General features: G+C 37.6%; 2 protein-coding genes across 2 annotated transcripts; one reads left to right on the forward strand and one right to left on the reverse strand.

Moving 5' to 3' along the window:
* Positions 1-963: 963 nt before the first annotated feature.
* LOC122083338 (polygalacturonase non-catalytic subunit AroGP3-like) lies at positions 964-2,320 on the forward strand. The gene is made up of 2 exons (XM_042651097.1): positions 964-1,065; positions 1,172-2,320. The coding sequence occupies exons 1-2, from the start codon at positions 1,015-1,017 to the stop codon at positions 2,147-2,149; spliced, it is 1,029 nt and encodes a 342-aa protein (XP_042507031.1). The 5' UTR covers positions 964-1,014; the 3' UTR covers positions 2,150-2,320.
* An 8,190-nt stretch (positions 2,321-10,510) lies between these two features.
* LOC122083406 (F-box protein At2g26160-like) lies at positions 10,511-12,166 on the reverse strand. Its single transcript, XM_042651205.1, has one exon. The coding sequence runs from the start codon at positions 12,059-12,061 to the stop codon at positions 10,757-10,759; it is 1,305 nt and encodes a 434-aa protein (XP_042507139.1). The 5' UTR covers positions 12,062-12,166; the 3' UTR covers positions 10,511-10,756.
* Positions 12,167-23,188: the final 11,022 nt, after the last annotated feature.

Consider the following 23,188-nt stretch of genomic DNA (forward strand, 5'->3'; position numbering starts at 1 on the left):
AGAATTCAATTAGGCTTCAAAATTTGATAAGTGATGGATCTAAACATACTCCATCATGCATTCAATGGATTTTTTTTTTTTACCAAATCATAGTTGCGTGAAGGTGATTGTGCCTCTATCTGACCCTTTTACGTTGTTCAGAAAATTGACTATGGCAAATTTGACTTTTTCATCTAATTTATAAGTACCACTAAATTGTTTGAGAGAGGAGAGTTGAATAAGAACAATGGCTCCAAAGATAGGGGGAGGTACCTTACATGGTTAGGCATACTTGCATCAAGTACCTTCCTTCCTCCTTTTAAGCTTTACACCTTCATAGCGATTATAGAAAAGAAAATAAGAAAATCGGGTTTATGAGAATGACCCCAAGGAGGTGTCACTCTAGTATATAAAACTATCTGGGCTGAAGGTAAGTTAGTTTTTTTTTTTTGGGTAGAGGGGTTGAAGGTTGGTTTGATTTTTTTTTTTTTTTTTCTTTCCGTAAAAATGAGAAGTTTGCTATTACGATGGTAATAAAGAGAAGTTCTTCTCTTTTTTCATATGGAAATTAAAGAATGCATTTATAGGACCAACAAAAACATTTGGGAGAGGACTTCTTATAAAACAGCATGTAATAGTAGAAACATCAACACGGGTGGGATTTCTGCCTTTTATGAGGGGTGGGGTAGCCATTTCACCTCCCACTATGTCTAGGCATAGGGGCTATACTGCCTTTTAGGCTTCTTTTTTCTATTTTTTTGATTAAGTATTATAAAATTGGGAAAAGAGTGAGCCCACTATTGCCCTCTATGTCCAAACCCCAGACACAATTGGACATGAAAAGACCCGACTGTCTGCCACATGTTAAAGATGATTTTGCCTTGGCTCGCATACTGATACAGTAGCCACGCAAGCGGGTAGGTTTCCTCTCCCCGAGATTTTAAGTATATAAAGTTAACCACCCCCTCTCAATGAATCAAACCTATTCCCACAAATTCAGTCTCAACTCATTCTATTCTCAATTTCAGCTTCAATATGACACATCCCGTTATGCTGCTTGAACTTCTAATAGTAGCATACTTCAGTGTAAGAAAAATTATTCTTTTCCACTATCTTTTTATTTCAACATGGTTATTGTTTATTCTTGTCTTATCTTTCTTATTTGGTTATTATTTTCCCCATGATATTGTAGGGATCTCAAGCTACAAATGACTTCTCACAGTACTGGGAAGATCATATTGGCCTTCCACATCCTCCATATTGGTTGGCGGCAAAGGCTTCCCCATTAAGCCCCCATCAAGTGAAAATATTTATGAAACTTATGGAGGAAAATGAATTTTCTTCCCACCTTCATTTGTTTTGTAATCTAGCTAATGTTGCTTGTTCTTCAAATGCACTAGTAAAGAAGGCAACGAACAACACATCCTTACCACCACTAGCCCAGTGGAATGCTTTCAAAGTAGAATATGATAAAGTTCCAAAGGAAATACCTATGTCGATTGCCCGCCAAGGGGGATTGCCATATTTCCGGCAATCAATGGTGAAAGAGGGAGGTTTCATTCCCATCCCTGACCTAAGGGACCCAACATCATATAAATCTTTCTTGCCGCGATCTTTGGCATCGAAAATCCCATTTTCCATTGCCCGAATTGAGGAATTAAAGAAGCTTTTTTGTGTGATGGATGGATCAATTATGGATGAGCATATTCAAGACACCCTTGAGACATGTGAGGATAGCGGCCCCATTCAAGGCCTGCAGAGCACTTGTGCGATTTCAGCCGAGGATCTCATCGATTTTGTTGTGGAAAAATTAGGACACCATGTATCCTTATGGAGTACTGAGAGCGTTGAAGGATCTTATGAGAATGTCATAATTGGAGCTATGAAACTCATCCATGGAAACCTCTCTGAATCACCGGCCTTATGTCATAGTATGCCATTTCTATTTCAAGTTTATTACTGCCATGTTTTACAGGAAGTTAAAGTATACTCAGTTGATATACATGCGCAGAAGAAACTAAATCATGCAATCATGGCATGCCACTATGATACATCAACTTGGAATCAAAACCATATTGCTTTTAAGCTTCTGGGTTTTGGCCCAGGCCTAATTGAAGTCTGCCATTGGATAAGCGAGAATGGAGTGATTTGGACAAAGACTCTAGGTTGAACAACATTTGAAGATTGCACTATAAGCGAGAATCAAGAAGTTTGGACAAAGACTCTTGGTTGAACAACATTAAAAGATTGTACCGTCTTCCAATTCTCTTATCTGCATTTTATTATAGTGGTTATATGCTATTTGAAGCATAAATAATGATCTGTTTTTGCTTCCTGCAAACTAGCATCCTCTGTGTGTCTCTCTCTCTCTCTTCTTCTCCTCCCCCCTTTTGAAATAACACCCTGCCCTTCCTATATAATGCTTTGTCCGGTACCCCCACTGGTGCTACCTACTAGTTTACTGCACAAATGGCAGTGTGCCTATCCCTCTCCCAAAAGTTTTATGATAATTACTAAGATAATTGTATAATTAATCCTAAGGGGGTAGTGGAGTTGGCAAGGGACCTTCACCTTAGAAAGCATGTGGTTTGAGTTCAACTCCTCTTTCCTCCTTGGGACCACTCACAAGGGGGTGTTTAGTGCTCTTCACTACTTTTGGTGAAAGTTGAATAGTTCTCATTTAACCTCGATATGACCCGGTCCATACAGTTGTTGGATCAGTTTGAGTCTGTAGAACTGATTAGGCCAAAAGCCTAGATAATCGTCGTTAGTCTTTAAAACACACACACACACACACACACACACACTCAATTTACTAAATAGGAAAGTAAATTTTACTACATTTTTCTCAAAATATCACTGAAAATTTTGTAGTAACAAGGTAAAATTTAGTATTCTTATATATAATTGTTCTTTGTTCAAATCTAGCCAAACAAAGCCTTAATGAAATTATCTTTTCAGCTTTTGATAAAAAAAAAATCTTTGAATCATTGAAGAATGATATTCAAAAGATTATGACTTTGACACAAATAAGGAAGTTTCGGGATAATTTAAACAAGAATATTCTAAAAGTAGGCTAATGGTGGCTTGTCATACCTATAGTTTGTAGGTTACCCCAGATATAAAAATATTCATGCAAAGTAAAAGTTGAGTACAGGAAATGTTTCGGGTATTTGAGTCAACTGCAATGCCATCATCTTCATTATGGGTTAACGTACAAGATTTGGTCGAGAGAATGGCAATATGGAAAAGGGATATTGATTTTAGACAGAATTGTAATATTAAATCTGGTCTAGAAATGGTTCTTTGGAGCTGCACTTAGGCTCCGTTTGGTGTCGTTCTAAAAAAATGTTTTTGGAGTTTTTTCGTTCTATTGGAACGAAAAAAAGGAATCTTCTGTTTGGTGCACTTATGGTCCGTTTCTATTTTTTTGGAACAAAAAGTGAAAAAAAAACTAAAAAAAGGAGATTGGACGGAACTCCAAAATGGAGTTCCGTCTTACCAGTTTCGTTCCATTTTACAAAAAAAAAAAAAAAGAGTTCCCGATAAAAATCTGAAATTTTGAAACACCATTTTTTCGTTTAAAAACTGTATTTTGACACAGAAACTGAAATTTTCATTTTTGACACGATACCAAACGGGCTCTTAGTTTTTCGATGTTATAAGGTGATGCGGCAGGAGATAGGATTCACTACTTGTACAATCACCTGGTCGTACGAGTCAGCATCCGACATCTGTCCCATCTTCTACCTTTACAAGGATAATAAGGGATATTTTGGAAACAAAATGGATAGATATCGAATGCAGACTCGTTTCTGAAGGCTGATGATGCTAAGAAAGTTGCTCAAGTACGAACTACTAAGATTAAAGGAAGGAGCTACATCGAAGGAGGAGTTAACTCTGGCCGAGTTAACTTGGAAAGTCGTCTTTCAATGTAACCAAATCGGGAAAGAGATCTTTCTATTCTTTGATGTCAAGAGTTTTGAGTCCCAAAAGGAATGTGGGGGCGTGAATAGAGGGACCATAAATCATTCTCATATTGTTGATAATTTAAATTTGAAGGAGGTTTTTCCGGTGGGAGAGTTGGATCCGATGGAGGGAGTCCTAGCTCCTTTGGAAACTCATGAATCCATTAATGGTATGAATGGAGAAGTGGGAGAAAAACATTATGCACCAAAATAAGGAAAGATTGGTCGAATTAAATTTAGTTGAAATGGAGGATGTGGCTGTTATGTGAATTCCTTCAAATGGTTTGAACAAAGAATAATATTTTTTTAATTGTTAGTGGAGAAAGCATGGCTTGGATGGGGAGAATGGTTGTCCCCTACCACTCTCACAAGAGAGATGATCCTCTTTCCATTCAAGGAGTGGATCCATTGAGATTGGTCGAGGGAGGGATAATGGTGCATGACAGCCTTTCTATTCCACGATCGTGAAGAATGAAGTGCGCATGGTTAAGAGAATTTTGTTCAAAAAAAGGGGTTAAATAAAATAGAGCAAGGGTAAGGGTGCTAGATTTGACTAGGCGGACATGGCTTCTGAGGAGTCAGTTATGAACTGAGGTCAAGAGCTCATTAAGAATTTTGATACCCTTGGGTATCAATTTTTTTGGTTTAATGGAGATAAAACCCATATTTCTATTATATCTTGGACCACTATTTGTATGTCTAAAAATCAAGAGGGCTCAATATGAAAGAAGCAACTAATTTGAACTTACCTCTCCTTTCCATGAGAGCTTGGGCTCTTTTCTTTCATGACTCTTCGTCTTGGAGTTGGAGCTTGGGCTCATTTCTTTCCTGACTCTCAATCTTGGAGTAAAGACCATGAAAGCGAAGTATTTTCCTTCTACTGATTTTCTGCATACACCGTCCTCTTCTTCTGCATCTTGGGGCTGGAAGTCCATTATTAAAGCTCGTGATCTTCTTATTCAAATAGGTCATGGTCGATGTGTTAATCCCTACAGTCCCTGGAATTACTCCCTCTATTGCCTCCTATCCCCTCCCTCCTCCACATTTAAAGGTGTCTGAATTGTTTGATCCTTTTAGCAGATAGTGAAATGTTTATCTGATTAACTACTGGTGGCCCAAAGACATTATTGCTCTTCGCATTATTTCTATACCTATTCCGATTTTAGATATAGAGAATGAATTTATCTAGCATCTGACTGCTTTAAGGAAATTCTCTTGCTTTTTAGTTTTTGGGAGTCTCAGCCTTCCCCTTTTGTTTCTAACCTTTTACTGTTGGACTCTAGTAATATTCCTTTTCCCCACTCTTTAAGGAGTTAATTCTAATTATTTTATGGCAAAAAAAAAAGAAAAAGGAAGAAGAAGAGATGCTTGCCTGGTACTCATCACATCAACTAATCCATGCAGTATCACGTGGAAAATAACAAAACATTATACTTCACTAGGCATCTGACAGAAATAAAAACCCAAAAAGAAATCTAAGTTTTGGAAATGACCAATTCAGAAATCCTATCCTCATCTATGTTTTATACAAAAGTAAGGACTTCACTAAGAAGCCACCTCATACAGTTTTGGATTGGGAAAAGATCAGCCTGTTTGGACCATCAATCTCTGTTGTCGCACTCCTGCTCAGCTCAGACCTGGACACAACTGACAAGAACTAGTTGAGTCCGCTGACCGGAGGGGGCTCCGATGGAGGAGGCTTTGATGCCTAAGTTAGCAATGGAGTTCAAGGTAATAAGAAGAGAGAACAAAGTAGAGTTTAGAGTGTTTTTGGTTGCGGATTTCTTGGGATTTGGCAATCTTTCCCCTTAGAAACTGGTCAGTTTTCATGGTCATTGGAGGACGGATTGCTTTCCCTGCTAACGTGGACCAGGCTGCTATTGGTGGGTGGTCTCCATCTATGCTGATGTGGATATCTCATAATGGTTAATCTGACCATAGTTACTTTTGGGATCCATAACTGTCAACCTGACCATGGTTAGGTTAGAGAATCTATGGTTGAGTTTACAAACGATTATAGCCACATCTGTTCTGCTATATGATAGGTAGAATCATATGAGGTCATAATCCTATTTAGTCTTTAGCTCCAATTTCAGTTCAAACTCAAACTCAAGCAGTTTTTCAGGAAGATTGGAGATGAATCCAACTAACATACTCAGGGTTACAAAACAATTTTTCAGGAAGAATCACATCATAGAATCAAGGTAACCAAACAATTTTCTAGGAAGAATCACATCACAGATCAAGCTAATCAAACAATTATTGTCACGAAAATTGTTCCATAAAAAGTCTCTCAATGGAATTATGTCCAAAATTGATACATTCACCAACAAATTTACGAACCAAACACGCCTTAAACTTTCTAGTCCTTGGATCGGCCTCAATGTGCTGGTCAGTGCTTAACAGGCTTTGGGCTTTTTATTTAATGATTTTAATTGTAATTATGTTCTAAGCCACATATTAGTGGGTCAAGTCAGCAGCAAAAAATTGGATTATTTAGCCTTTAGTTATTTTTGTCCGAGTCAAAATAGTAGTTACTTGAGCCAATTACTAGTATGTATTGAGTCAATTTGAATATTTAGGAACTAGGAAGTTCAATTTAGATGGATAATTATTCCACAGGAATTTAGAACTAAAGTCTTTCCCTTTTTTCTTTTTTCCTATTTTATAAAATAAATGCAGGGTTTTAGGGACATGGAGATTGTTGTTACAAAACTAGCCCGATGGATTTCAGAAGCCTAAAGGTTAAAGATCAGAAACCCAATGAGCAAAAAGTGCAAACCCAGTTCATGAGGCTCCCGCTACTGTAGGGTATAGGGAGGAGCAAATGTACGCAGCCTTACCCCCTACTTCGCAGGAGAGGCTTTTCTAAGTTTCGAAGCTATGACCAACATGTTGCAATAATGCAATTTAACCGTTGCACCACAGATTCACCGGAAGAAACAAAGAAACTGCAGTGAAGAAACTAAGGACCAGAATTGATGAAATTCAAATAGCTTGAAATCAAAGACACAAATAAATGCAAGAGGCTCTAAACTAGAGAGAGGAATAACTTTTCCAAAGATGATTCTCATCCAATGGTTTGATCTGAATTTAAAGAGGTACCCTACTGAGAACAAATTTCTTGATTAGGGTTTCAGATTAAAGAGTTGCTCTCAGATCTATGATGGAAATCAGAACAATACCTAAGGATGATTAAAAGCAACAAAATCAAGCACTAATCGGTTCTTAGAATTCCAGCAAGTCATATAGCAGTAGGATTCTATAATAACATCAGCAAGATCAAATTTTGGAAGCGTAGGAAGGTTTAGAATAGGGGGTCCGATTGCTAATAGTACAGTCTGATCTGAATTCTCAGACTGAAACCTTAAGAAAACCAAAATTCCCGCAAGTTAGTATACATAAGAACATGAAATTGAAAAAACTAACCTGGATTGATGGTGGATAAGATGAAGAATCAAAGAGAACTAGAAGGATATGGACTAAGCATCTCAATTGGAACTGGACTGAAATCCTATCAGCCCTACCTTAGGGTCACCAAGGGTCTAAATCTCACTGAACATTGGAGGCAAAGGCAACTTCATTCAACTTGCAATATTTTAGCGCTTATGAAGCCTTACAATGCTAACATAGAAACTGAGATAGAAAAAAAGGAAGAATGAAACTCTATCCAAAGTAGGAATAGGTATTCCACATGACTAAACCTCCATCTTATCTCATTAGTTAGAATAAGTGTCCTACATGACTAAAACTCAATCCAAATTAGGAGGAAGAGATCTGTTCACACAGGACTCTATCCAAACTTTACAAGTATAGAGATAAACAATATAATAATAAAATAAAAGAACCCAAGCTAAACTAAGAAAGTAAATCACATATTCCTACCTTCTACCCATACTGCTACTAAAATAGATTGGAGCTGTTTATTCTAATATTAGAGCTTCCTATCTGATGAAGAATTCCAGTAAAAGGGAAAGAAAGGAAATTTTGGTTCAGTTTTGAACCATTTTCTCAGTAAAACATGGCACACAGTTTAAGAGTTTGGATCAGATCTGGTATCTCCTTAACCAGAAATCGTGGGATGTTTGGAATCCTTTTTTCTTGTTATTATAGTGTTTTGTACAGGATGAAAACAAAAAATTATAAAATTCCAGACCTTTTCAAAGTGACCTAGTCAGTTAAGACTTCTCCAGTAGGCTGGTCAATGGCGAAGAGTTACTTTCACCTTCAGACTTTTTTCTCCTTATCTTATTTAATAATTGAGTCTATTAGGGATTCTCCTTTTAGCCAGCAGCTGGGAGGAACCACCTTCTCCGTCTTGCATCTTATTTTTTAGTTGTTATTTCTGTTTCACTTCAGTGGTTGAGTCTATATAAGACTCCCCTAGTAGCTGGTTGATGTGGAGGTGTTAAGAGTCAGTTTAGGATTTTAAATATGTAAAGCTATTAGCCTCCATAAATATGATCGGTGCTGTGGTGATTCTAAATATTTTTGTTGTAGTGATTCAGCAGGTACCTAGTGGTGATTCCAAGATAGTGTTTCAAGTGGGATGCCTGAAGGCATATCCACTTCTTCTCTTAATTTTGTTTTCTCTCTTCTCTTAATTCCGTTTTCTTTGTTTAATTATTATTCTGTTTATTAAAAGTAAACTTTTCTTTCCTTAGATTTCTTGTTCTGGTTATCAGCTCTAGGCTTTAATTTACTTCAGCCTTGAAAACCTTAAGTTTCTAGTCAAATCTAAGAGTCCTACTTGTCAAGTTTTTAAGATCTAGTTTCTGAGATCGGTTTTCAGTTACTATTTTGGTTCTATAATTGGTTTAATTCTCTCTTCCAATCAACACCTTCCAAGCAAACCCAGTGAAAAGAAACGCCATTCATACTTCTAAACAGGCTAATACCAAGACCAAAACCCCTTCCAACCTTATTTATCTAGTATTTATCTATTTTACCTTTTTAAATGGTAAAAAGTGTCATTACCCACTGCCAGATTTGCTTATGCAGGGTCCTGGGAGGGTTGAGTATGGAGATGGTCCTAAACTCTGGCATTTTTTGCATTGGTTGTTAAAAAAATTCAAACCTGAGAATTTGCCCTGGCAGTCCAAACCTTTTATTTGTTTAATGTACAATGCCTTATTTTGTGCATGTGTGAGTGAGAGAAAGAGCAAGGGACTAGGCTAAAGCAGCAAAAACGCCAACCCTTGACAAGACATAGTATCTGCGTTGAGGATTTAAATAGGAAACAGATAGGTGGGAAGCAGCTTTCCTATCCAATATGGGACCAATGCTATGTCTCTTCTCCTTGTGTTTGCGATGTACCTGCTCCCCCTAGGCACAAAAAGCACTTACCTCTTTCCTCTTCATTTCTTCCTCCAACCCCCCCCCCCAAAAAAAAAAGCCTGATGATTAACATTGTTGACCAGCCTCTACGACAGATTTTTCCAGTAATGTAACCTCCTTCATCCCTTTTTATCCACATGTAATAGAAAAAAGAAAAAGGGATACCTAGTGCACGAGGCTCCCGCCATTGCAGGGTTTGGAGAGAGTCATATTGTACGCAACCTCACCCACGCTTTTGTTAGAGGCTGTCTCCCAACTCGAACCTGCGACCACTAGATCGCAATGGAGCAGCCTTACTGTTGCGCCAAGGTCAGCCCACTTATCTCCCCACCTGTAATAGTTTCCCATTGATGTAACTTCCTTCATCCCTATTTATCCACCTCAAATTCTTTTCATTTCTTCGTTCTGCCATCCATTTCAGGAGACTCATCCAACTATTGAACAAAACTCCCACTTTGTGAAGAAAAGTAGCCCGGTTTCATGTGCTTGACTAGTTCCTAGATGTCTGCAAAGCCTAATTAGAGTTTATCTGATTTTAATTTAACCCATGAACCACACAGTTTAACCCTGTTTCATGTAATTAAATTATGTGATTGAACTATCAGGAGAACTACAAAAATTACTGTATGGATGGGTGAAATGCTTAAATAAGACATTGCATAGTAAGCATTGACCATGTACATAAGGAAAACTGGTTACACATAATTAAAACAAAGATAGAACTTAAACATGCATATTCAAAGTATACACAGGTGTTCATCTCTCCATTTTCCTTTACTTTCCATATTTGGGTTTGTTTTGGATATATAATGATTGATTGCACCTAATCAAAGCACAGAAACTCACAGCAAAAAGGAGAGAATAACTTAATGGCCCTGGCAACAACACCAACAACTGTTCTTATAGGTAAATTAATAGCCAATGGTGTCATATACCTTCTGAAATCTTCCAAATCCCATATCAAAGTAGCCAGCCCCACTTCCATGCCATCACATTTATTTTTCAACTTTTTTCTTTGCATCTTTATATCATCAGTTTTCATTATTAGTATCAATCAAGGGCTCTTTCTCTTCAGTGTCTTAGCTCCATATGATTCCGTCAAAGCAATAGTCCTCTACCTCATTCAACTTCATTTGATTTTGATTTAAGCCATCATCTGTATGATATTGACTCTGTTCCACATCACTAAAATTAAGTAATTCATGCATCAAGTTGTTTGTACTCGATTTGAATAAAAGGCTCCAGGATAACACCATATATCATGAACAAAGATACATTATACAAAAATGCAAACCAAAATAAATGAAGGCTATACAGAAAAAAAGAAGAAGCAACAATACACTCATCGTAAGCATACACAAGTAAATACATACATACCTAAAGGAAAGACTTTACAAAGAAAAGGAAGCTAATTAAGCAGTAGCCCAATTGGGAGGCCGGTATCACAACATCGGGCTCAGTATATTCAACAACTAGAGAGTCAATACATCTAACCCACCTCGCCACCAAGGATTCATTGAAAACCAGACTGATGGGGGCATAAAAGACTGAGTTTCATTTCCGCAAACAAGTGGTTCAACAGTCCGATCCCCTAAATCGAAAATACCCATATCACAGGCGCCATGTTTCTGTCGATAGTAACCTTCGAAATAATCATCTGTGAAGTATATACAGTTCCCCTTACATCCAGGGAACTCAGAAGCAGACACAGAGAATGAGTCATTATAGCCAACGAACACAGCTCTGTCACCAAGGTTTTCAACCTCCACCCATTTCCCTCCAGCGAAATCTAGCTTGAAAACTTCAAAATTTATGGTTCTGTAGGGCAAACGTGCTGGTTCTCTCCAATTATCATCACTATCAACCACAGCATCCTCATCATCATCCTCATCATCCTCCCCGACAGGAAAACCGGAATCCAAAAACCGATATATGATAAGCAATTCTCCTGAAGACTCCACCAAATAGAGTCTGTTAGGATAGACGATTAACAACTCTCCCAAAGAATCCACCAAATAGGGCTTGTTAGGACTGGATGGGTTCATCATGGGTCGACCAGTAACAAGCGTCATGTGTGGAGAAGCATCTTCCAGGCCAGAAACCTTGAAAATCCGCCCAGACTCTTTAACAGTATAGAACTGCTCTTTATAGAAAATGACATCATGAGATCGACCATGATGACGATGTTCAAATATACTCCACCGGAGGTCCTTCCCAGGCCTACAAAAAGCCAGTTGGTCATCCTCCCTGCGAATAGCCATAACCATCGCCTCAGACTCTGAAGAACAAAAACCAACAATAGCCTTGTGAATATATTCATCTCGAAGGAAGGCCTTGAACCTTTCTCCTTGCTGCAGAGGGACAGGTAAATGGCTCGGGAAAGCTGTAAGTGGTGGAAGCTGTATCTGAGCTCTGGTGAAGGGTTGCAGCAATCGGATCTCTGAATTAGCATGAACTGTTACGAGCCATCCCGCTGAAGATCCACAAATTCGTCTGTCAGCAGCCTCCGGTAGATCGAGTTCGTAAACTCTGCGGGTGGGATCGGAGAGGCTGATGATGCCGAGATTTTTGTCGCAGACACTACCGATTCTTTTCTTTCTAGGGTTGTTACTGGTGACGCAGGGGATTATCAGCCATGGAAGAAGCTTCCCTTTGAGAAACAGAGTGATCGATCTCCATGAAGTGCAGACGCAGCTGAATCGAATCAGATCGGCGATCGATAAACGCCTCGCAATCGATTCTAAGAGAAGTTCTGGAAGTCCCGACCAATCTGCCATTGTTTGTCGAGTGGTGCACAGTCTAAGTCGAGGGAAAGAAAGGAACTTTTCTACGAAAAAGAGGAAAGAGATAAACACAGATATGGATAATATCGACTGCTAATCCTACTTTTTAACTTTCTTTTAAATAGGCCATAAATAAAAATAAAAATGATATTAAAAAAATCTTATTAAAGGTTAAGAAAATGAAAAGGCTCGATCATGAATCATAGGGATGGATCATGAAATATTTTGTTTATATTGAAATGGCGATAAGGAGGAAATTACCAATTTATAGAAGTAGGTGGCAGGGAAAGCACCCCCGTGACAGTAAATTCAAGAGACTCGAAGGGTCTACTGTGTCCAACCTACTTAAAAGGTGGAAGATAGGTTTCGATTGAAAGCATTGTTGGCAAACTAAGTTTTAACTAGGAAAATTAGGTTGAGTTTAATTTAAAGATTAGAAACCTAATCAAGAATCATAGAGACTCGTCCTGTATTAAATAATGATAAGACTAGGACCAAATCATACTGAGTCATTCAACACCCGTTTGTTTTGCCTGAGTCACAATAAAACAGTCGATTCTTATCAAAAGTATGAGTCGGATTTTCTGAATAGTTTTGAACTAAAATATATTTTAATGAGGTTAAATGTTCAATGACCGAAATTTTCTATATTGAATCTAGTGATTATTGAGTATATACATCTAAATTTTAATTTAAAAAACATGATTTATGACCATGACATCTCCAAGTTGAATCTTATCACTGTCATCCAAGAGACAATGAATTATGAGCTTCATAAAAAAATTTGAAAAATAATCACTTTTATTCTATCTTGTTCCATTTAATTTATTTATTAATTATTTATTTGGATTACTGGAGAAAGACTAATATGGAAATAAGAGGGAAAATTTTGATATGACTCACCTGGTTTTTTGTGACTTGCTCCGACTCACTAGGATTTAAAGAGGATGAGTCGAGTTATAAAACCTGATTTTTCAACAATGATTGAAAGAAGTCAGGAGATTCAGAATTGAAAAAAGACAATAATTCATGGTTATTGCTATCGTTATATCTTCATTCGCATTTAGATTTATTTTGGAATCCGCTATCAAAATAGAATTTCTCATCAACAATAAGAAAAGACTCCAAAAGATGAGGGGACATGGAAAGAATAGGTTTAAAATCATGATCAATTCTTTTTTCAAATCCTACTGCTGCACCCACACGGGTCCTGGAAAAAAGTCGTCTGCAATTCCGATCTCGTACAATTCCGTGCAATACCACCTTCAGGCGGTGACATGTGTATTGATACCAATACAATGGTCCAGATATGATTTAAATGCTTCTTCACTGATTTAATGTTTTATTAGTTGTACCAGATCTGGACCATTGTATTGGTATCAATACACGTGTCACCGCCTGAAGGTGGTATTGCACAGAATTGTACAAGATCGAAATTGTAGACGATTTCAACTCCACGGGTCCTTCTAGCATGCCACAAATGGCCCAAGTAGGACCCTCCATTCTTTTTTTTTTTTGGAAAAATTACCTGATTACCCACTTTTGGGTTTCCCTTTACAAAATTATCCACAAAAAGTTTTGGTTAACAAAAATACCCAATATTGGGTTTAGGTTTACAAAACTACCCACTCAAAGTTTCAATTAACAAAAATACCCAAAATCAGATTTGTGTTTACAAAACTACCCAAAATAGTGAGTCTTCATCTTCCACATATAATCATGTATTTTTTTTATTACTGAAACTTTGTGTGGGTAGTTTTGTAAACCCAAACTCAATTTTGGGTATTTTTGTTAACTTAAACTTTAAGTGAGTAATTTTGTAGAGGAAAACCTAATTTTGGGTATTTTTGTTAATTGAAACTTTTGGTAGGTAATTTTATAAAGGGTAACCCATAAGTGGGTAATCAAGTAATTTTTTTTTTTTTTTAATCAAAAGAAGAATGATAAATTAACAAATAAGTGAAGTTCTGCAGAGTTGTGGGTCAGATACATGAGTGGGCTTTTTGTTGGTAGGACCTTCCATTCTGATTGGTAGATCATGAAAAACAAAAAAATAACAATTTGCACCAGCCGCATTGCGCTTTCCTTGCCAAGATGTCGGCCTTTCTAAGTCAAGTAACGGTGACCCGTCGAAGGCTGAAGTCTTGTTAGCCGCCTTTCGCAGCAAGCTGCTTTGGGTTGTGGGGCTTACATCCTAGCCCCGGTGGCAACAGTAGCCAGTGTTATAGGTCGGTGCGGCTAGAAGGTTGCCATGAGCAAGACATTCTCTCCCCTCTCCCCTCTCCCCTTCCCCACCTGTCTTTGTGAGTGATCGGTAATCTTCCTGTGTCATTACTTCTGTTTTTCTTTCAATGCTTTTCAGCTTCATAATTGAGAATCAACTTCCCTTGTTCCTCTTTCTTTCTAGCGCACTACTTTATTGCGTAGTCATATAAAGTTCTTTCTTTTTTTTCTTTTATGTGAGACACTATAAACTTGATGAGTCTAATCATTTTTTAAAATACATAATTAATTACTTAATTATTGAATAAATTAATTAATAAATTGAAAGAAAAAGATCATTATATGGTCGCCCATCCTTACATCTAAACATAAAGGGTGGTGAAAAGACCACCCTACCTCCTGGTTGAATGTTTGTGCACCTATTCTGGTTGGTAACTACACTATCTAGTGGCCACATAATCAACTAGTGATCCCCAGCTCATAAATATACTAATTAATAAAAATAAATAAAAATTTCCAACCTCTCTCTCTCTCTCTCTCTATATATATATATATATATGTGCAATAGAGTTGGACAGTTAGGTTCTTTTTTTTTTTGGTGAGGGTTGTACCATTGTACTGTATCTATAGATGAAAGTATTTGGACAAACTCAGTAAAGGAAAAAAGGGTCCTAATGTGACCTCCTCTCTCTACATAACACCCTTTCACCGTCGCCTCAGGAAAACTAGGTCCAAAGTATTTTGTATTTTAGGACATGAACATTTTCAATGGGAAAAATTAAAAAAAGAGAAACATGAGTTCATATTCAATGGCTTAAATTTAATGATTCTGATCCAATGCAACCTAAAAAGTAGCTGAAGGCATTCTTCCTCCCGAGTGGGTGAAGGAAAACTTTCGCCTTGAAATTATGTAAAGGGTTTAGTGTATTTTGACTGAGTGATTTCTATCCACTGAGACCAGATCGTTTACCACATCTTAGAAAAGGATTACCTCTTCAATTAGTAGTTTCTCCTCGCGGTGATGGCTGCTTCTTGATCTCTTAAGTTCACTACCTCTTTGATGGTTATCTAAAATCTTCATGTTACATTTTAGATGTTTGGACTCAGTTTCTTACCATTTGGAGGCCCTGCAAACCATCTGAGGGTCGTCCATAACCGCAATGGATTGATTCTCTATAAGATAATTATATTTGAAGCTATATGATTTGTGATACTATCCAAAGGACTTGGTTCATTCTACCTAAATGATTCATACAAGAAGGCAGCCAAAGACACTGAATTACACGCAGCAGTCGAGTTGATGGAAGTACTGGCTGTTTTATGACCACCCCAAGGTCCCTCCCACCACTACGAAGTTACGTGCGTGGAAGGGAAACACGGTAAAGGAAAAAGAGAGAAAATATAGGGAAAAGATGGGGTTGGCTAGTTAGGATGTAACCCACCTCTTGATTCTATTATGGTAGGAGAAGAATTGTTAAGGGATTCAAAAACTATCTTCCTTATCATTAAACAACGTATTTATCTTATACAAAATCACCCATGACACACCCCATTTCCCCTCTTATAACGACTCCTAGCATATCTTCCCATTTCACTAACAATAGTGAGTCAATTAAGTTGCCTACCAATGAACTAACGAGTCTGCCGTGTTGGATTTATGAGCTTAATTACTTATTTGGGGTAATTAAATGGTTGAGAGTCAAATTGCATGAACCAATTTGGTCCACTCCCAGGTTTAGGGATATACTGACAAAACACATTATGGTTTTAGGTTTTTAGTATAAGACAATATTATAAATACTGGATTTTGGGTCCTTACAACCATCATTCACTTTTCTCCATTTTACCACTAAAGTGAAATAACTCAAGAAAATCTAAGGGATTGTAGAAGATCCCAAGAGAAAAAAACTTGTAAGGAACTACATTGTTTTCATCATCGAAACACTTAGGAGCAAGATACAAATCGATCCTTTATGTTTTGATTCGACTTCGTGTTTCAAATTTTAATTGTCTGTATGGGAATCTATTAATGTCTATTATGAAACCCTAAAAAGATCTAACAAGCCACTCTGCCTACTTTGTTGGAAATCTCTAAAGCACACCTTCATTATGCTTATAATAATTAGTTTTCGGTTGCAAATTTGGGCGTTGAAATGCATATAATAATAAAATGGAAGAGTCTTCATAGAGTGCTATTCATGCAGTTATTGTACAACTGGGAAGTTAAGACTTCAATCGAAACAATTAGATATTTCAATTTTGATCCCCATAAAAACCAAAATATTTCATTGGTATCCAAACGAATTTTTCCCATTTTTCATTTAGGAGATCAGTTAGTGTAGGGTTATAATACTGGAAGAATATTCAGATAGTTATGTATCAGACTACAGAGAGATGAGTCAACAATCTAATCATCTTAGCTAGAAGGTCTGGAAAAGTGTAAAGCGAAAACATCTAATATCAGCTGGAAGAACCAAATAAAATCCTTGCAATTAATTCCTATTAGATAAAAGAGAAAATTACAATTCCCTCCCCTACTTCATCCTTATATCACCCCCTTTCTCACAATCGAGAAACTTGCATTCCCCTTCCCCTGCGATTTAAAGGTGATTACAGCAGTACCTAGTCCGTTAGTAGGAAATTGTTAAGTGATGACATCACGTGTTTACTTGCCCTTATAAGACATCAGTTTACGTTATTACCTTTACCTTAAACAAGTATTAATCTGAAAACTCAACTCGACTTCTTCGTTGGGACATCTCCAACGACCATAAAAAGTAACAGTTCTTTCTTCTTTTTTTCCCCCTTTTTGTTGGATGATGAGTATGGAAGGGAAAACCTAGATGTGATAAAATCGTTTCCTCTAGCTTCCATCCATTTGGTGTAAAATCCCGGTCTGCATCATCTCTACATTGACATGATAGCCAGAGAGCACAAGAAGAAACCCTTCCCACAACATAAGCCTCAGAATCTAAGACCAATCTTCACAATCATTTCTCTGTACAACATAAGCCTCAGAATCCAAGACCAATCTTCACAATCATTTCTCTGTTTTATGATGGAAAAAACGATGATGCAATGATTGGTTTTATGTGCTTATCTCTCTCCTCAAATCAAAATTTTTAAAATTTTTTTCTTTTCTTTTCTTTTCGTTTCTTGGAAACCAAACATAGCCCTAGAGAATTTGTTCCTAGATATAATGTTTACTTCCCCATATCTCCAATTTTTTTTTCCTTTCAGGGTTGGGATCGATCAAGGCCAATACCAATCCAAATCAGCCTTTATCGGATAGAAATACCCTTAGGTTCAATTAAAAAAGCATTTTTATACTTCAGTAGGCATAGTGATAGGAAAGAAAACCCAAAAAGAAATGCAATGTATATAGAAGTAAGGACTTCACGAGGAAGCCATCTCATACAGTTCTGGATTGGGAAAAGATCAGATTGTTTGGACCATCAATCTTCAAAATCCAACAACAAAATTTTCCCTTAATGAGTCATCGTATTCCCCCATCTATCCAATGGTAAAGTAAGACTCTAACAGTTATCATACAACTGGAATAAACAAAGATATTTCAGAAAAAGAGCATACCCAATGCACGAGACCCAACACTGGGTCTGGAGAGGGTCAATATGGAATTAGAGGATACCCTACATTAGCTCTAAATGACAGAAATTGGCAACCATGTAGGGCATGCTTCCTCCCATCGCCTGTCCTTTTAGGATAATGGCAACAGTTCTACTTATCATGGTTGACTCCTGGTTTTAGAGTAAACTGATAATTCCTAACCTGACCTGGACTTGGACCTTGCTTTTTAGATTTCTATAGAGAGCCAAAGTCAGGATGTTCCTTCAGAGGGAAGGGGAACTAATTTAATGAACAGATTCAAATTCCTCTACAGCCAAAGAGTCCTAATCTTCTTTCTCAAAAAAGAATCAGCAGCATAGGCAAAGCACTGCACCTGCTGATAAGCTACAGCTAGTGGACATACTCATCGAAACAAGCAGGATTTGACTGCCATATAATTAGCTAATTTTATCATGGGAGAAATTTCAGTTACAAGATTTCCAATTACCTCTGCAGCTATGCATCTAAGACAAAGATGCAGTTTTTCTTTTTTAACGAAAGATATAGGTGGACTAGTAAAAAATTTTAAATTTTGAATTTTGTAGCCAAGAATTTGTGGGGATACCTACCAATTTAAACTGTACACTTTGTTTCACTCTAAGCATCTTGCACTTCATTGGGGTTTGCAAGATACAATAGCTGAAGTACTGATTGTGATGGGGACATCAAGACATACAGCCGAAGGAAGAAGAAGAAGACCCAACCTTCTGTGGTTGGAGGATTAGAAGAAGGAAGAAGGAAGAAGGAAGAAGGAAGAAGGAAGAAGAAGAAAGAAGAAGAAGAAAGGAAGGCTCGATCCAGCCTTTTCAGCGGTGGATCGAGTCCACTCCTTCCAAATTTTGCCAAGATTGTGTGGCCCCCACCAAATCTGATAGTTTAGTAGTTTTATTTTCTAGGATTTTGTTTATTTGAGTCTTTAAGTTAATTAGGAAACTAAGTAATTATCCTATTGTTTTCCTTTTAGAAAATTTCTTTGTTTATGAAATAACATTCCTAGAATAATCTTTTCCTTTTAGTAATTAGTCTCTTATTTATGTAAGGCCATTGGCCACGGTTGAATGGAATGAGAATTGAAAAAAAAAAAAAAAGCCAATGAGCAATCCCCCACCCCTCTAACAATTCTCTCTCTCTCAATCTTGTCCTCCCCTCATTCTCTTTCTCACCTCTCTTTTTTTTCTCTCTCTCGATTCTCTCTACTCTCGCCTCCCTCTCTCTCTTCCAATTCCCTTTTACTGCTACTGTTTACTGTCGTTGCTGCTGTTTACTGCCTACTGCTGTTGGATGTCCTCTGCTGCTGCTGTTTTCTCTTGGCTGCTGCTGTTAATCTTTGTTGATGCTGCTGTTATTCTCTGTTACTACTGCTACACTATTGCAGCCTCTGTTTGCAACAACTGAAGGCCATACTACATGGATAGATCATCACCTGGGCTGCTGCTGATCTCCTTTCAATGAAAGGACTACTGCTGGGCACCATCTTCAAATCTGGGCTGTCTTCTTTATTCTCAGACCTGGGCAGCAGATAAGTATAGAATAAACCCTCCCATTCCCTCCATTATCCCCTCATTATTTACTCTGTTATTCTATCAAAACCCACCCTCCTTTTAGCCATTGTTTAACCTTTTATTTACCTCACTGTTTGCCTTAAGTATTGCTGGTCTTCTTATTACTAGTACAACTAATTTAGAGCATATAGCATGGGATTTCTATATACTTTTGATGCTTAATAAACTAGTGTTGTAACCTAATTTTGATTGCTTCCATGTTCCCTACCTCATATTTCCTCTTGAAGCTTGAGTGAGTTTATGTTTTTTTCTTCCTAGATTAGTATTGCTCTTTGCTACTTTGTTCATTAGTCTCATTCTATTTTGCATGTTAAATCTTGTTTGCTGAGTCTCTTTTGTCCTGTCTACCCAAGTCCCTTGAGTTAACCCTACCTAGTTAGTTAATCTTGTAGGAAACCTAGTCACCTAGGAACCCCCTACATCAGATTGTCTTTTGAGAAAATTACTCATCATGTTATCGATGGAGTGGTAGATAAAGGCAGCGAGAGTTTTTTTGGGGTAGGAAGTAAGGCTGAGTTATGGCTTATGACTGATGCAGTGCAAGCATGGCAGATCCATTGATCTATAGGAATGTAAGTTAACTTGCTTGCACCGCCAATTGCAGAACATAATTTATCAGCATAGAATCTAGTAGCTGATTCCTTCTAAATCTTGGGCATCTATCACTATTTTAAATTACCAAATATCTTCTTCCAAAAAGCTCCCTGATGTGGATTTATGTGCCTCTAATAATACAGAGAGTCCATGTGGGGCATATGTCCCAAAAAAGAGTCCCTAAACTTTCCAGTCCTTGGATCAGCCTAAATGTGAAAATGTTTTATTAGGTGAGATTCATATTTGTTGCTGGTCAGTGTCTAAAAGGCTTTGGGTTCTCTATTTGATAATTCTAATTGTAATTACGCTCTGAACCACATATCATAGAAATTTGAATTATTTAGCCTTCTGTTATTTATTTGAGTCAAAATAGGAATTACTTGAGTCAATTCCTAGTATGTATTGAGCCAATCTTAGTATCCTAATTAGAGTCTAGGAACTAGGAAGTTCAATTTGGATGGATAATTGTTCCACATGAATTTAGGCCTAAAGTCTTTTCCCTTTGTCTTCTTATTTTGTAATATAATTGCGGGGTCTTTAAGGACATGGAAATCAGTATTACATAACTAGCCTGATGTATTTCAGAAGCCTAAAGGTTTAGGATCAGAAACACAGTAATAAACCAAACCCACAATGACGAGGCGAAGGACCAGATCCAATAAATAACTTGAAAACAAGGATACAGATAAATGAAATACTCTGGTTGAGACTCTAAACTATAGAGGGGAATAACTCCTCCAGAGATGATTGATGATTCTCATCCAATGTTTAGATCTGAATTTAAAGAGGTACCCTACTGAGTAAAACTTTTGATTAGGGTTTCAGATAAAAAAATCGACATCAGATCTATGATGGAAATCAGAACAATATCTAAGGATGAAAAAAAAAAATCAGAAACTAACATTGAGAATAGAAGCAGATCTGAGAATTGCAGCAAGTCATATAGCTGTAGGATTCTATTATAACATCAGCAAGATCAAATTCGCAACCGTGGGAAGGTTTAGATTGGGTCCAATTGCCAATTGTAAGGTCTGATCTGAAATCTCAGACTGAAACCTTACGAAAACTTAAATTCAAGCAAGGTAGTATGCATAATAACAGAATTGAAACCAAGAATACTAACCTGGACTGAGGGTGGATAAGATGAAGAAGAATGGAAGAGAAGTAGAAGGATATGAACTAAGCATCTCAATTAGAACTAGAATGAAATCATATCAGCCCTACCTTAGCATCTCACCAAGGGTTGCACACCCACAACCCATTCTAAATCTCGCAGAACATTGTAGGCAAAGGCAACTTCATTCAACTGGCAAAACTGTAGGGCTTATGAAACCTTACAATGCTTATATAGAAACTGAAAGGGGAAAGAAAGGAAGAGGGAAACTCTATCCAAAATAAGAATGGGTGTTCCACATGACTAAACTCTATCCTTTTATTCTACTTTATTCTCTTTTTTTCTTCTACATGTCCTAACTAATTCCCCTCACTTGTTACTCCCACTTCTCTCATCTTCTTGTCTACAGCTCCGTTTCTATTCCCTAATCTCTGTATCTTAGGGCACTTGCTGGTTTGAGAAGGTTGCAGGAACCCCATCAATCTCTCTTACCTCTCTCTTTCTCTCTAATAATTTGGGTGTTAGAATCTTCGACTTATGCGACCAATCCTAGAGCCTACCTTGCCATAAGCTTCTCTGTTGAGTGGAAACCAGCTTCAATCTAGACCTGCTCTGTGGTTACTGTTTCTCCTGGTTTTAGCAAGCCATTGAAGAGATAAATGCTCTGATTTGGGGATCTCGTGGGTCATAATCAAGGGGTCTGTTGGTGCGAACCTTCTCTTAAAATTTCAATTGATTTGAATGCTTGGAAGGAGAGTTTGACAGATATCCTGATTCTGATCTCTGTGCGTCGGGTTGAGTTGTGAAGATGGTCTATCCTTCTTAGGCAGATTTTATAATTGCACAAAATCCCACATCTTCCTACTTTGTTCCATTCCTTCCCCATCCCTTTATTAGTTTCCAGAAGCACCACCCCCCCCCCCATTTAAGAAGCCGACTCCATCTATGTCCTCACCCTATTTAACTCTCTTGGCCAGTTCTAAATATCAAGTTAATTATGGAACTGACATTACATTCTTATATTTGGAATCTTGTTGATTGGGGTGGGCCCATAGCAACCTGGCAGTAGGGCTTTCGAACCTGAGGTTACATCATTTGGTATTAGAGCAAATGGATACACATGAGAGGTATCTTTTCAGTAAGCAGCTTGAGGAGTGTCGACGGAAACCACTAACCTTGCTCAAGTGACTAGATGCTTCCTTCGACAAGCTGATAATGGTCGTTGAACGATTATTGGAAGAACAAGAAGATGTAATGCAATCCCTGGCTTGAAAATCCCATTTGGGATTGCTATGGGCCCACCCAAGTGCCTATGCAGGTCAAGGTGTAACCAGATTTCTCAAGGGGTTACTTGATAAATAGAGAAAAGGATCTTGGAAGCAATACAAAAATAAGGATGAAAGTTACAAAGATAAAAGGAAAGGGATATTTTGAAAAACATAAGAAAAGGGGGTTAAGAAACAACCTACAATTTTGTTCTCTTCCACCTTTGAACTTCATAATGGAACCAGAATAACAGCAGTTGAGGTCTCTCCTACCATAAAGAGAACTATCTCTAAGTAAGTCTGATTAAACTGAAATTTCAGGGTACGATTCCCCGGACATAGCCCTCTTAAGTGCAGCCAATGGTTAATCCAATAAAAAAGTGAAGAAAATGTATTAAGGTCTGAAATCTGAACTCGTAGTAGTTTCAGATCTTGTTCAGTTGCAAACCAGCAACTCCTAGCAGAAAAGGATTTAAGGGATGAGAATTTGGAGATAAGATACTTGAAGTTGGCTCCTAGAAAGGGAATTTTATTCCCTAATGATGGTAATCTAAAACCGGAAGATTTCACTGATGCTGAATGGACAGGCTCTTTGGATGATCAACGATCTACCTCTGAATACTGTACTTTTCTAGGAGGAAATCTAGTTACATGGAAAAGCAAGAAGCAACTAGTGGTATCTAGATTAGTGCAGAAGAGGAGTACCCAGCAATGGCTCAAGGAGTGTGAGAGCTTA

The sequence above is a fragment of the Macadamia integrifolia genome, chromosome 7 (assembly GCF_013358625.1).
Source record: "Macadamia integrifolia cultivar HAES 741 chromosome 7, SCU_Mint_v3, whole genome shotgun sequence".
In the NCBI taxonomy this organism is placed as follows: domain Eukaryota; kingdom Viridiplantae; phylum Streptophyta; class Magnoliopsida; order Proteales; family Proteaceae; genus Macadamia; species Macadamia integrifolia.